Here is a 14,352-nt window from a genome sequence, read left to right on the forward strand (position 1 = left end):
GCTGCACAGAATGAGTGACACTTGACAGGTCTGAGGCGGGAAGCAGCGCATGCGCAAAGCGCCCAGCTCTTTAAATCCCCCTCATGTTCCATTAACCTTATAAATTCACAGAGCCGAATATCCCTTTCGTGTCTTTAGCCACGCTTGTCCCACCGTATTCCACACTTACGAGGTAGGTAGATTTTTAATAAAAAACTATACGAAGATGCGGTGACACCTCGGACACACACACACACACACGCGCGCAGCCCACCGCACAGCCGGAGACGAGAGCAGGCCACGCATGCGCGCTGGGGGGGTCGCAGTATTCGGCAAGGTGTGCGGCGGGGCGAGCCAGTGCGCAAGCGCCGTCGCAGCCTCCCAATGGCGAGCTCAGTATTTGGCAGCGGCCTCAGTATTCCCTCCCTTCCACCGGCAGCGGCTCCCACTCACAGGCTTGCAGCGCGCTCGCGCTGGGGAACTGGCCACGTCGGCCGGGCCTCTCAGCCAGTGACAAGCCAAAGAGCGTGTAGGAAGGGAAAGGGGGGGGAAAAAAAAAGATCATTCTGGAAGGAAAGTGTTAAAAAAATACCTTTTCCCCTCCCCTCAAGACAAATTATATATTTTTTTTCCCTCAGAGGGGAGGGGGGAAAGCAAAAAAAAAAGGGTGAGAGAAAAAAAAGAAAACAAAAGTGAGGCGGAGTAGCTGAGGAAGTATGAGGCGGTTGCCGGCGGGTGAGTAAGCGAGCCTCCCTTTTCCCCCCTCACCCTCCCGGCTCCCCTCGGATTGTCCGGCGGGCTCGAACAGCGTCGGTTGGTGGGTTGGGGCGGCTGCCGGGCGGCGCCATGACAGCTTCACCCCCTCCCCCTCTCCATCATCCCCTCCCTCAGACACACACACACACACACACACACACATCAAACTGTCTGCCCGCTGGGCAACAATTCCTTTCTCTTTTCCCTCACCACTTTTATTTTTTTTCCCTCCTCCTTCATCTACACACACACACACCGCCATTCGACATTTCCTTTTGGCAACCCACCGCCCCACGGGCGCTCTTTGACATTTGATAATTGGGCAACCATCAAAATACCTCCTTTACATTTGCAGCTGTCACCGTGAAGGGATTAAATCCTTCAGGGACTTAATAAATCTGCAGGATTTAATAAATGTGAGAGGGAGGGTGTATAAATAAATCCCCCTCTTGCACAGCTCCACTTCAGATCTGACAATTATTGCATAAGGCTTGGTGAATTATTTCTTGTCCTATATATTGCCCTCGCGGGCTTTCCAAGTCTTGATTTGCAAAGTGTACTCGGCAATTTTACTTTCATAGTTAACGCCCCTGTGCCGAAGCTGAATATATATGTGTGTGTTAATCCTCTGAGTGCTGTTTTCTGCAGCCCCCCATTTCCCCCAAGTTTGTAAAATGTATCACCATGTTCTACCTTTTTGTTGGTAATTCTGCTTTAATGGGGGTGGGGGGGAATTAAGTTTGAGAGCTGGATTACGTCTGTGTCCATTCTGAAAGCTGCCTTCGCGAAGCAGGTTAAAGGAATGCGAGTGGGTGGATTCTTGTGGTGCTGGTACAGCTGTCCATTTACATTTCTCATTACATGTGCTGTGATTGAAATGTTGCTTTACTCGAGTGATAATGCAGCATAAATTGGGCGAATGCGCGTCTGCATGCTAAAATATATTCACACTCCTGGTTTGACATGTTAAACGGATCCATTGTTTCATAATGGAGGGACCTCCAGCTCGACACTGATAGATTGCCGTGGTCATTTGTCGCTTCAAATCATGGTAAACATGTATGTGGTGGTAATGTACAGTTCCTGATCTAATGACTGGATCACTCGTCTTAAATTGATTGACAAGGCTAGACAAGTTCTATCTTTGGTACTACAACTCGGACGCCTGTTTATAAATATTGTCCCCTCCTGTTGCTGCTTTTGCTACTGCAGTTGCTTGTTGTATCTCGACGATGTGCAATAGTTGTGGAAGGAAGTAATGCACTTGTGCAGGAGGGTCAGAAACCGTGCAATGCCCATGCCTACCCTGCCCACCTGTGATTTGCTAAGTGCATTACGAGAGCGACTGTAGCTAGCGTCGGTCATGCATCGTTTATGGAGGTTAACCTCAGTCCTTGATACAAGTCTGTTCTTGGTGCGTTCTGGTAGTATTGCTGAATAAGATCAGATATGAGTCAAGTCTTGTAATGTTAAAATACCAAATGAAAATCCATTTGATATTTTGTCCATTTAGATACTGCGAGCATCTTAAATTTAAAGGTATGTATTCCTCTACCATTTGAAATAACGCACGTGTAGGAGTACTGTTTCGGTATACTGTTAGTGCAAAGTTTTAGTAACCAGCCAATTTTATCTGTATATTTAGAGAGTAGTTTGTGTTGAGCGGACAGGGAAGAAACAATGCACTTTTATTATCAAACTGGTGGTACGTTTAATGAGACATGTTAACTGAAAATTTGAGCCATTTATTGAGACCAAGTTTAATCTGTTTTGAATCTGCTTTTAGTAGATTATTTTAGTTTGCAATATTCAAGAAAATAACGTGATCACTGGAAGTTGTGCCTCCCGTGTAATTCTGATTAAATCCATAACAGCCAGAGAAAATATTTGAACAGTACTCCAAGTGAAATAATAGCTCTTGTACTTGTATATAATTAAAATACAACACTATAAATATTTTTGTTTGTGATAGCAGCTGCTTAGCTGCCAAGATTTCTATCTTTGCTCATTTTAGTGAAAGTGTAATATCAATAAAAGCATTAATGGACTATGTTTAGCACTACTGAGCTTTTATTCTTCTAACATGGATTAATGAACATCAGCTAAAAGTGAGTAAAAACTTTTGTTTGCAGAAGAAAGTAATAGGCTCACCACAAGCTTCTTCGACTTTAAATACATGTTAATTTTATTGCTGGCATTGAGACTCGCATCAGACATCAGTTCTCTACTTAAAATGGGCTGCCACCTTATAAGTTGGGCTGTAACCATAAAACCGATCTGTGAGCTGCTTTGGTGCTGTGGGTTTCTGCAAACTTTGTATTCCTAGCAAGTAGTCTGGTTTCTCATGGCTCGGATTTAGCTCTCTGGTCGGTTTGAATTTGTCTCCTCTACTGTTTACTATGGAGACACTGCCTGTAATTGATGTCACTGGAGCTGCCAAGTAGTGAGGGAGACCTGCTCATAATAGGATTGAATTTTCTTTAAAAAAAATTGCTTTTTTATATGAAAAGGGGGGTGGAGAGGAAAAAACATATTTCTCCCTAACACCATCCAGCCCCCCCCCCCCTTATTTTCTTTCCCCTTTACTGATAAACTGGTGAAGCATTCTGCAGCTGCACAGCAAAATCAAAAAGTGAGTACCCTGTAGTTTAATTCCAGGTCTGATCTAAAAAGTAATGAGCTTCACAATTGCAACAATTTGGAAGTATCAACAGTGACAGAAATGAATAGTGCAGACAAGCTGGTTGGGCCAGGTGATTCAAGCAAACTATCAAAATTGGCAACCGTTTGTTTGAAAAGCCAGCAGTTGCTGGTACTAGCTCATTTGGCATGCATAAGGCTGATCTGCAGCATCCTATTTTAACACCATCGCATTATTGCTTGATGTATTATTATTAAAATCATATTAGAAACCAATACATCATTTTTCAAACTCATTGTTCCGTGAAATGAGACTCCAGATCCTAATAAATCTACAGCTGAAGATTGCAGTTTGGTCATGAAAAATGCAAAGTTAGAGTCTATGCAGGATTCATAATCGTGTATTCATTTGTAATTGTCAATTGAATTTCATCACGAGAAGATGGATTACACAGACTGAAGTTTGGATAAAAGAGATAGTACTGAGCTGAGAAGGACCTGCATTCTCATCACTCTGTCCTTGCTAACTCCTAGTCCCCCAACACCTCCAATTTAAAATACTTAGCCTCATGTTTAAATACCTAATGGCCTTGCCCTTCCCTATTTCTGTAAACTCCTCCAGCCCTAGAACCCTACCAGAACTCTCCATTCCTCAGATTCTTGGCGTCTTGTGGATCCCCCTCCCTTTGTCCCTCCATTGGCAGCTGCACCTTCAGCCACCTAGCCCTTGTGCTCTTGAATTTCCTTCCTGAACCCCTCTGCCTCCCCACCTCTCCTCATTAAGACCCTGCATAAAACGCATCTTTTTGGCCAAGCTTTTATTAGGAGGGGTACCAACTCTTTGATTTTGTGGCCATGTTTGTCTAACTTTGTTTTGTAATACTCCTGTAAAGCGCCTTGGCACGTTACTATGTTTAAGGTGCTATATAAATACAAGTTGTTGTTGATTATACCTCTGAAATGCCCCAGGACATTTTTCTATGTTAAAGGCGCCATATAAATGCAAGTTGTTAACAATAAAATATGTGGAGCATATCGTGTTAGTTATATAGATTATCTTCAACACTAAACTGCAATTCTGTTTGATGTACTTGCTGCTTAGAATTATTACTGCTTTAGATAAGGACTTTACTCAGAGAATTTCTGCTGCAAGTGACAGAGATTTAAATATAACATGACTGGAACCTTTTATTTTCTCAACATGTTTTTTCTTAAGAACATATTTTATCAGTTAAATTGCTACAGTTCAACTGACTTGCAGTAATGCAGATTCACAGTAACTGATGAAAACTGAGTTCTGATATGACTACTGTATGAAAATAACACCAGTGCAAATTCTGTTGGTAGAAACATAGAAATCTACAGCGCAGAAGGAGGCCATTTCGGCCCATTGTGTCCGCGCCGGCTGACAGAGCCACACGGCCCTCGGTCAGCAGCCCTGAAGGTTACATATAAACCAATGAACAATGACGGAAAGGTTTAGAGCATCTGGCCCAACCAGTCTGCCCCACACAACTGCAATACTCCATGCATTGCAACATTTTACACTCCACCCCAACCGGAGCCATGCAATCTCCCGGGAGAGGCATAAAAGCAGATTTAAAAACCCAGACCAATCGGGGGGGAAAAAAATCTGGGAAAATTCCTCTCCGACCCATCCAGGCGATCGAAACTAGTCCAGGAGATCACTCTGGCTGTATTCGATTCCCTGAAGTACTTACCATCATATCTGCCAACAAGCCGTTATCCAGTCTAATCCCACATCAGCTCTAGGTTCATAACCCTGCAGGTTACAGCACTTACAAGTGCCTATCTAAGTACCTTTTAAATATGGTGAGGGTTTCTGCCTCTACCACCCTTCCACGCAGTGAGTTCCAGACCCCCACAATCCTCTGCGTGAAGAAACTTCCCGTTAAATCACCTCCTAAACCTTCCACCAACCACTTTAAACCTATGCCACCTCGTAATTGACCCCTCCACCAAGGGAAATAGGCCCTTGCTATCCACTATATCCAGGCCCCTCAAAATTTTATACACCTCTCCGCCTCCTCTGTTCCAAGGAGAACACGCCCAGCCTATCCAATCTGTCCTCATAGCTAAGATTCTCCATTCCAGACAGCATCCTCGTAAATCTCTTCTGCACCCTCTCCAGTGCAATCACATCCTTCCTATAATACGGTGACCAGAACTGCATGCAGTATTCCAGCTATGGCCCAACCAGACTATTATACAATTTAAGCATAACCTCCCTGCTCTTGTATTCTATACGTCAGCCAATAAAGGCAAGCATTCCGTATGCCTTCTTAACCACCTTATGCACTTGGCCTGCTACTTTCAGGGATCTGTGGACAAGCACTCCAAGGTCCCTTTGTTCATTTACACTTCAAAGTGGCCTACTGTTTAATGTGTATACCCTTTCCTTATTAGCCCTCCCCAAATGCATTACCTCACACTTCTCGGAATTAAATTCCATTTGCCACTGTTCTACCCACCTGACCATTAGATTGATATCCTCCTGCAGTCCATGACTTTTCTCTTCATTATCAACCACAAAGCCAATTTTAGTGTCATCTGCAAACTTCTTAATCATACCCCCTGTATTCAAATTTAGATCATTGATGTATACCACAAAAAGCAAAAGACCCAGTACCGAGCCCTGCGGAACCCCACGAGAAACATCCTTCTAGTCCCAAAAATATCCATCAACCATTACCCTTTGCTTCCTACCTCTAAGCCAATTTTGGATCTAACTTGCCACTTTGCCCTGGATACCATGGGCTTTTACCTTCATGACCAGTCTGCCATGTGGGACCTTATCAAAAGCTTTGCTAAAGTCCATATACACTACATCGTATGCAATACCCTCATCGACCCTCCTCTCAAAATTCAATCAGGTTAGTCAAACACAATCTTCCCTTAACAAATCTGTGCTGAGTGTCCCTGATTAATGCCTTTCTAAATGTAGATTTATCCTGTCCTTCAGAATTATTTCCAATAATTTTCCCACTACAGAGGTTAGGCTGACAGGCCTGGAATTACTCGGCCTATCCCTTTCTCCCCCCTTAAACATGGGTAACACATTAGCAGATCTCCAGTCCTCCGGCACCCTACCTGAATCCAAAGAGGACTGGAAAATGATGGTCAAGGCCTCTGCTATTTCCTCATTTGCTTCGCTCAACAGCATTTCTTCTGGGCCTGGGGACTTATCCACTTGAAAGCTGCTAAACTCCTTATTATCATAGGCAGTCCCTCGGAATCGAGGAAGACTTGTTTCCACTCTTTTATTTAAAAAAAAAATTAATCCTTAGGTGGCTGAACAGTCCAATATGAGAACCACAGACCCTGTCACAGGTGGGACAGATAGTTGTTGAGGGAAAGGATGGGTGGGACAGGTTTGCCGTACGCTCTTTCTGCTTCCTGCGCTTGATTTCTGCATGTTCTTGGCGATGAGACTCGAGGTGCTCTGCGCCCTCCCGGATGCACTTCTTCCACAGGGCGGGCTTTGGTCAGGGACTCCCAGGTGTCAGTGGGGTTGTTGCACTTTATCAGGGAGGCTTTGAGCGTGTCCTTGTAATGTTTCCTGTGCCCACCTTTGGCTCGTTTGCCGTGAAGGAGTTCCGAGGAGAGCGCTGGCTTTGGGAGTCTCATGTCTGGCATGCGAACAGTGTGGCCTGCCCAGTGGAGCTGCTCAAGTGTGGTCAGTGCTTCAAAGCTGGGGATGTTGGCCTGGTCGAGGATGCTAACGTTGGTATTTCTCCAGCAACTTGAGGTGTCTACTGTATGTGGTCCATGTCTCTGAGCCATACAGGAGGGTGAGTATTACTACTGCCTTGTAGACCATGAGCTTGAGGGCCTGGTCTTTAAACACTCTTTTCCTCAGGCGGCCGAAGGCTGCACTGGCAGTGTTGAATCTCATCGTCAGTGTCTGCTCTTGTTGATGAGAGGCTCCCGAGGTATGGGAAATGGTGCACGTTGTCCAGGGCAGCGCCGTGGATCTTGATGACTGGGGGGCAGTACTGTGCGGCGAGGACAAGCTGGTGGAGAACCTGTTGTCTCCCAGATGTTTTCGTACACCTCAGTAAATATGTTGACTATGACTTGGAGTTCAGCCTCTGTATGTGCGCAGACGCAGGTGTCCCCGCTGGCGTGGAACTAAACTACAGAACCAGTGGGAAACCTGTTCAACCGTCGTCATCTCCAGGCCAGCTCCAAGACCTCCCCAACCTCTGTCGTCGAGTTACAGTACGCGGATGACGCCTGCATCTGCGCACATAGAGGCTGAACTCTAAGTCATAGTCAATGTAAACCCCTTAATACCTCCTCTCTCTCTTTGTTTCATCCAGAATTTCTCTCACCTCCTCGCTAGCAGTATCTGCATTGCCTCTTTCCTTTGTGAAAACTGACGCCAAGTATTCCTTAAGAACCATACCAACATCATCCGCCTCCACGCACAGATTCCCCTCGTGGTCTCTAATAGGCCCTATTATCCTCTTACTCTTAATATATTTATGGAACATCTTTGGGTTTTCCTTAATTTTACTTGCCAAGAATTTTCCATGCTCTCTCTCAGCATTCCTAATGTCCTTTTTAATTTTACCTCTGAGCTTTCTATATTCCTCCAGCAATTCTACAGTATTTAGCCGTCGGTATATGACATATGCTTCTCCTTTTTTTCTTTATCCTCCCCTGTAAGTCCCTAGACATCCCAGGAGGCTTGAGAATTGTTGTTCCCACTCTTTTTCTTTAAGGGCCCTCCAGATCTCCTCCTGGAATGTCTCCCACTGTTCCGACACTGATTTACCTACAAGTAGCTGTTTCCCGTCCACTGTGGCCAAATCACTTTTCAACTTAGCAAAGTTAGCATTTCCTCAATTTGGGACTTTTATCCCTGGTCTATCCTTGTCCTTATCCATAACTACCTTGAATCTGACTGAATTATGGTCACTGGCATCCAAGTGCTCTCCCACTGATGTGATTGAACATTATCACTGAAGTAAAGAAGGTGATCTTAGTTCACTGTTTACAGTCCTTTTCCTGGGGTCACAATGAACATCAATGCTTTTTCTTCATTGTCATAAAGCTCCTTAACATTAGTTAAACTTTTTTTGAAGACCTGTCATAGTTTTATATGTAGGAGGTGTTTTGTACAATGAAAACAGTATTTAAATTAATCCTGTTTGTACTTGAAATATCTGTCCTTTTTGGAGCTAAAAGCAAGGGGATGGTGTTCTCTGTGGGACATAGTATCTTCTAGTTTTCTCTCTTGACTGATGGACCCAGCAGCAATATCATACCCATGTGTTCCTGATGCTGTTTCAGCAGCATACCAATGCAGTAATTGACCCTTACGTTCCAGCACTCGGGTAATTGTCCCTCTCGACTAGTTCTGGCTCGTGCTGTTGATTTTTAAGTTTATAACTGCTAGACCTGGTTGTTGCTGATTTTAAAACCAGAGACCGCCCTGCAGGCTTGGTACAAGGAGATGATATTTAAAGTCAACAGTGAGAGTCCTGGGATGAGGTCGGAAGGGAGAGCCGCCTTTTAAATATCACAGCGTTGGAGAAGCACAATATATTCCTGTTAACTGTTAATCTGTTTGTCCACCACTAAGATACTTAAATGGCAACTGTTTCTGATTGCTGACTAGAGTCCCAGCACTCACTGCTGATTTCCAACATTGAATACAGCCCAACGGGATAGATAAACCAACAGCTTGCTTTTAATATGACATCTTTTAATGTAGAAAGACATCTCAAGGCACCTCACACAGGTGTAAGAAACAAAATGTCAAAGAAGGTGGGATGACCAATAGTTTGGTCAAAGGTACAGCCGCCACTACTTGTTCCAACTGCGCTTACCCCGGACAGCAATCTATATCAGGCAAATGTCTCTAACCATTTGCCATAACCATAGGTGTCAATTACAAAGGCTGCTTAAATCCTATTCAGCACACCGACTATTTTGGCACCTCATTGAAGTGCCATATAGTCCTTTCAGGCAGGCATGCCCCAACTTCCCACAAATGGCCTGCGATTGTGGCTTATTTAGGAGGAGAGGGTGGTTGAGAGGCAGAGGGTTTAAGGAGAGAACTCCAGAGCATGAGGCCTAGATGGTTGAAGTAATGGCTGCTGATGGGGTGGAGTAAATGTGCATGCATAAAAGGCTGGTGCCAGAAGAATGGAGAGCTCGGGTAGGGTTGTAGTATCAAGAAGGTGAGGGATGAGGCCATGGCCATGGAGGGATTTAAACACAAGAATGAGCATTTTAAATTAGAGGCATTGGGGAACCCAGGAGCCAGTTGGGTCAGCAAAGACAGGGATGATGGGTGAGGAAGAACTGGCATGAGACAGTATGGGCAGTAGAACTTTGGATGAACTAAAGTTTATTAAGGGTGAAGGATGGAAAGTTGACCAGAAGAGCATTGGAATAGTCAAGTCTAGATATAACAAAGGCATGGATGAGGGTTCCAGCGGCAATGGGCTGAGGTAGGGGCAGAGGCAGCGATATTAGAGAATTGGAAGTAGGCTATCTTCACATTTGGGAGGATGCAAGGTCGGAAGCTAAGCTTGGGTTTGAATATGATGCAGAGGTTGCAAACAGGCTGGTTCAGACTGAGACAGTGACCGAAGAGGGGAATCTGGCACTAATAGTGCGAGTGTACTGAGCTGAAGGTGATCGCTTTGGTCTTCCTAATACTACTCTGGAGGAAATTACGGCTCACCTAAGACTGGATGTTGGACAAGCAGTGTGACAGCACTGAGGGAGGTGTTGGAGAGATACATTTTGGTGTCATTACGTACATATGAAAACTGACTGTGTTTGTGGATGATGTTGCCAAGGATAAGCATGTAGATGAGGAAGAAGAGATGCAGAAGGGGATTCTCAAGGTCTCGGGGCAGTGGTAGGAAGAGATCAGTGGTAGGCTAAAATCAGAGAGGCAATCGTGAGATCAGTCCCATTGAACTGGACAGTGGAAGAGGACAGCATGGGTAATTGTCAAAGCCTGCAGAGATGAAAAGGATGGATAATGCACCACAGTAACAGATAATTTAGCTTGTGCCTTTTTTTAGGGTAGTTTCTGAAACATGGAAACCTGATTGGAGGGGTTCAAGCGGATTTATAGATGAGTTTGGCATGTATCTGGGAAGTGACATGATTAAGAGAGATTGGCAATATGAACTAGTACTGAAATTGAGAGGGAGAGTTGTAATAAATATTGCAGCACTGGAGGAACAGCCATAGCCAATTGGAAAGTGCCTGGTGAAAAAGGAAATTTGGATTAATGAGTGCTAACCACCATGAAGGTGAAAATTTTGGTAGATAGAAATTTTGTAATGTTGATTCAGGTGTATACAAGGACCATGAGTTCCTTTTAAAGCATCATCTTGTAGGCAGGTTACCTGAAGTTTTACCTAATGAGGAATGCAACTCGCAAGTTATGAAATCATATAAGAAATATTTATAGTATTAGCACATTAAGGGCTAGAAATTCCATTCTCAGTGATAACGTTATTTTTTTCACCAAAATTACCATTTCCGCTATCTCATCAGCCCGATATTCAGGCCTTAATTTATGCAGCGGTAAAAATTGGCGTTGCACGAGGATTCGCAACGCAAACTGCAATCCACATCGATTTTAGTCCGAGGCCGATACCGCTGCGAGTTGGGCCTTGGGTAGGTGAAAAAACACTTGTAAATGTTTTGTGAATTTCTTTTTTAGACATTTATCTATCGAATCGCTGCAAAAGAATTGAAAAATAAAAACTTCAACTTCCCTTTTTAGCAGGTCTTCATACTTGCCGCTGCTCCAAGGGCTGCAACGTAGCTTTTTACATGTCGGTATTTTTTGCACAAAATGCAGGTGCGCACAGAGCCAAATTTTTGGCGCAAACGCTATTTTGAGCCTTGCACGGTGGTGGTCCTCTCCAGCAGTATTTGAAAACCGCCACCGCAAAACATCACCGAATTTTCCACCGACTGGGTTTTCGCCAAAAAAGGTGAAATAGCACCAAAAACCAAGTCGCAAAATCGTCGAATTTATAGCCCTAGATGTTTCAAATTAACATTTAACTGCTATCTAATTTTGTGTTGCTAAAATAATGAGATTAGAATTGCTCAACGCTCCTGTTAGAACCTGTTCTCAAATAAAAAAAATGAGTAACTACAACACAATTATTTTGCCTGCTGAAATTAGCAATACATTAAATGCACAGTTGAAATCTGTGTTCATCAGGTTATTGGTTAAGGTATGCGTGGTGTCATTGGAAGCAAGCGGAAAGCAGCAAAGCTACGGTCATTTGGAGCGGAATCCTGAGCAGGGTGGGGGCCAGTGGGTGCAGATCAGAGCTAGCTCAGCATAGAGTGAAAATGCCCCGCCAAAGGAGCAGAAAACTAAGGACGCAGAAGTAGGCCAGATACTAGAATTGAGGCAGCCCAGCAGAGAATACAGTCTCTGTAGAAAGCAGCGACAATGGTGGAGATCACTAAGATCCAAAAGCCAGAGAAGAAATGGAGTTCGGCCCAGGAGAAAATGGATTTCTGGCCAGGATCTACACAGCAGAAAAGAAAGTCAGAATAACCATCTGTGCATTAAAGTAGCCAGAAGCTCAGTTGGAGAAATGGGCTGTAGGCTAGAAAACGTTGCCTTAAAACATGAAATGATTGAGTAGCAGAGCAGTCATGGCAGCCAAGCCTTACTGTCATCCAGCAGAGTAGTATAATCCTGAGGAGGCCATTCAGCCCCCCTCCCACCCCCTGTTTCTGTTCCGCCATTAGAACATAAGAAATAGGAGCAGGAGTAGGCCTGCTCCGCCATTTAATATAATCATGGCTGATCCAATCATGGACTCAGGTCCACTTCCCTGCCCGCTCCCCATAATCCCTTAATCTCTTATTGGTTAAGAAACTGTCTATCTCTGTCTTAAATTCAAAGAGATCATGGCTTACTTTAATTGTAAGAAAACAAAGTCTGTATATATTTGCACTATGTTTAGGAGAATATTTTCATAGGTATCTTAACTCCATTTACCCCATAACCTTTAATACCCTTTGTAATATATTTGCTTCATGGGTTCTTTGCTTAAGAATTCATAGCAACACATTACTATTAAGAACTAGTTTATTAACAAAGGTTTAACAATTACCAGTTACCAGTTCATCCACTAGGCTCGCAACTGCATACCTTATCGTGGATGACCTAGACCCAACTGGCTGGGGTTTTATTGAATCTTGTGAACTTCACGTGACTGGCTAAGCCACTCACAGTGCAACAGCTCTACAAACCTGTGAGCTTACACCCTTACCCAACAAAGATCTATTGATCTAACTCTTAAAAAATTTCAATTGACCCCCCCCCACCCCCCCAATCTTTGAGGAGAGAGTTCCAGATTCCGGCTACCCTTTGTGTGGGGAGGTGCGTGCCGGCATCACCACCTGAACGGCCTGGCTCTAACTTTAAGGTTATGCCCCTCCAGAACAAGGGAGCTCAGTTTTGGAATTGGAGCCGGGCCATTCGTGGGGTGATGTCGGGAGGCACTGCTTCACACGGAGGGGAGTGGGAATCTGGAACACCCTCCCCCACAAAAGGGCTGTGGATGCCGGGTGTCAATCGTGAGTGAGGCAGGCCCACGAGAATAATGGAGCGAGGGGGGAAATCATAGAATTGTAGAAAGGTTACAGCACAGAAGGAGGCCATTCGGCCCCTCGAGCCCGTGCCGGCTCTCTGCAAGAGCACCTCAGCTAGTCCCACCCCCCTACCCTTTCCCTGAGGCCCTGCAATTTTATTTTCCTTCAGGTATTTATCTAATTCCCCTTTGAAAGCCACGATTGAGTCTCCCTCCACCACCCTCAGGCAGCGCATTCCAGATCCTAACCACTCTGAGTAAACAAGTTTTTCCTCATGTCGCCTTTCTGCTAATCACCTTAAGTGTGTCTCCTCTGGTCCTCGACCCTTCTGCCAATGGGAACAGTTTCTCTCTGTCTACTCTGTCCATGGTTTTGAACACCTCTCAAACCTCCTCTGCTCCAAGGAGAACAACCCCAAGCTTCTCCAGTCTATCCACGTCACTGAAGTCCCTCATCCCTGGAATCATTCTCGTAAATCTTTTCAAAACCATGGACAGAGTAGACAGAGAGAAACTGTTCCCATTGGCGGAAGGGTCGAGGACCAGAGGGGACACAGTTAAGGTGATTAGCAGAAAGGCGACATGAGGAAAAACTTGCTTACTCAGCGAGTGGTTAAGATCTGGAATGCGCTGCCTGAGGTTGGCGGAGGCAGACTCAATCGTGGCTTTCAAAGGAGAATTAGATAAATACCTGAAGGAAAATAAAATTGCAGGGCCTCGGGGAAAGGGTAGGGGGGTGGGACTAGCTGAGGTGCTCTTGCAGAGAGCCGGCACGGGCTCGAGGGGCCGAATGGCCTTCTGTGCTGTAACCTTTCTACAATTCTATGATTTCCCCCCTCGCTCCATTATTCTAATGCCAGCCGTGGCTCAGTGGGCAGCGCACTCGCCTCGGTCAGAAGGTTGTGGGTTCAAGTCCCACTCTAGGGACTTGAGCACAAAAATCTAGGCTGACGCTCCCAGTGGAGTGCTGTGCTCATTGCCCTACTGCTCCCGGTCAGGTAACAGTCAAATTTAGAATTAGCACCCTTGTGTTCAAATCCCGCCCCCCCCCCATCACCATGGCCTCACCGATCCATATCTCTAACTTCCTCCAGCAACACCTCTGAAATCTCTGCATCCCTCCAATTCTGGCCTCTTGCGCATCCCCCGATTTCCATCGCTCCACCATTGGCGGCCGTGCTTTCAGCTGCCTGGGTTCCAAGCTCTGGAATTCCCTCCCCGACATCGTATTTCGGATGAGACATTAAATCGAGGCCCCATCTGCCCTCTCAGGTGGACGTAAAAGATCCTGCAGCCACTATTTTGAAGAAGAGCAGGAGGAGTTCACCCCGGTGTCCTCGGGCCAATATTTATC

The 14,352-nt window shown here is 45.0% G+C and overlaps 1 protein-coding gene across 1 annotated transcript in view; it reads left to right on the plus strand.

Moving 5' to 3' along the window:
* Positions 1-1,460: 1,460 nt before the first annotated feature.
* LOC139233868 (zinc finger protein 652-like) overlaps positions 1,461-14,352 on the plus strand; it is a 91,296-nt gene continuing 78,404 nt past the window's right edge. The window contains 1 exon segment of the mRNA XM_070864483.1: positions 1,461-1,566. Within this exon segment, the coding sequence (XP_070720584.1) occupies positions 1,538-1,566 (29 nt within the window). The 5' untranslated portion in view covers positions 1,461-1,537.

The sequence above is a fragment of the Pristiophorus japonicus genome, chromosome 21, assembly GCF_044704955.1.
Source record: "Pristiophorus japonicus isolate sPriJap1 chromosome 21, sPriJap1.hap1, whole genome shotgun sequence".
Taxonomy (NCBI): domain Eukaryota; kingdom Metazoa; phylum Chordata; class Chondrichthyes; family Pristiophoridae; genus Pristiophorus; species Pristiophorus japonicus.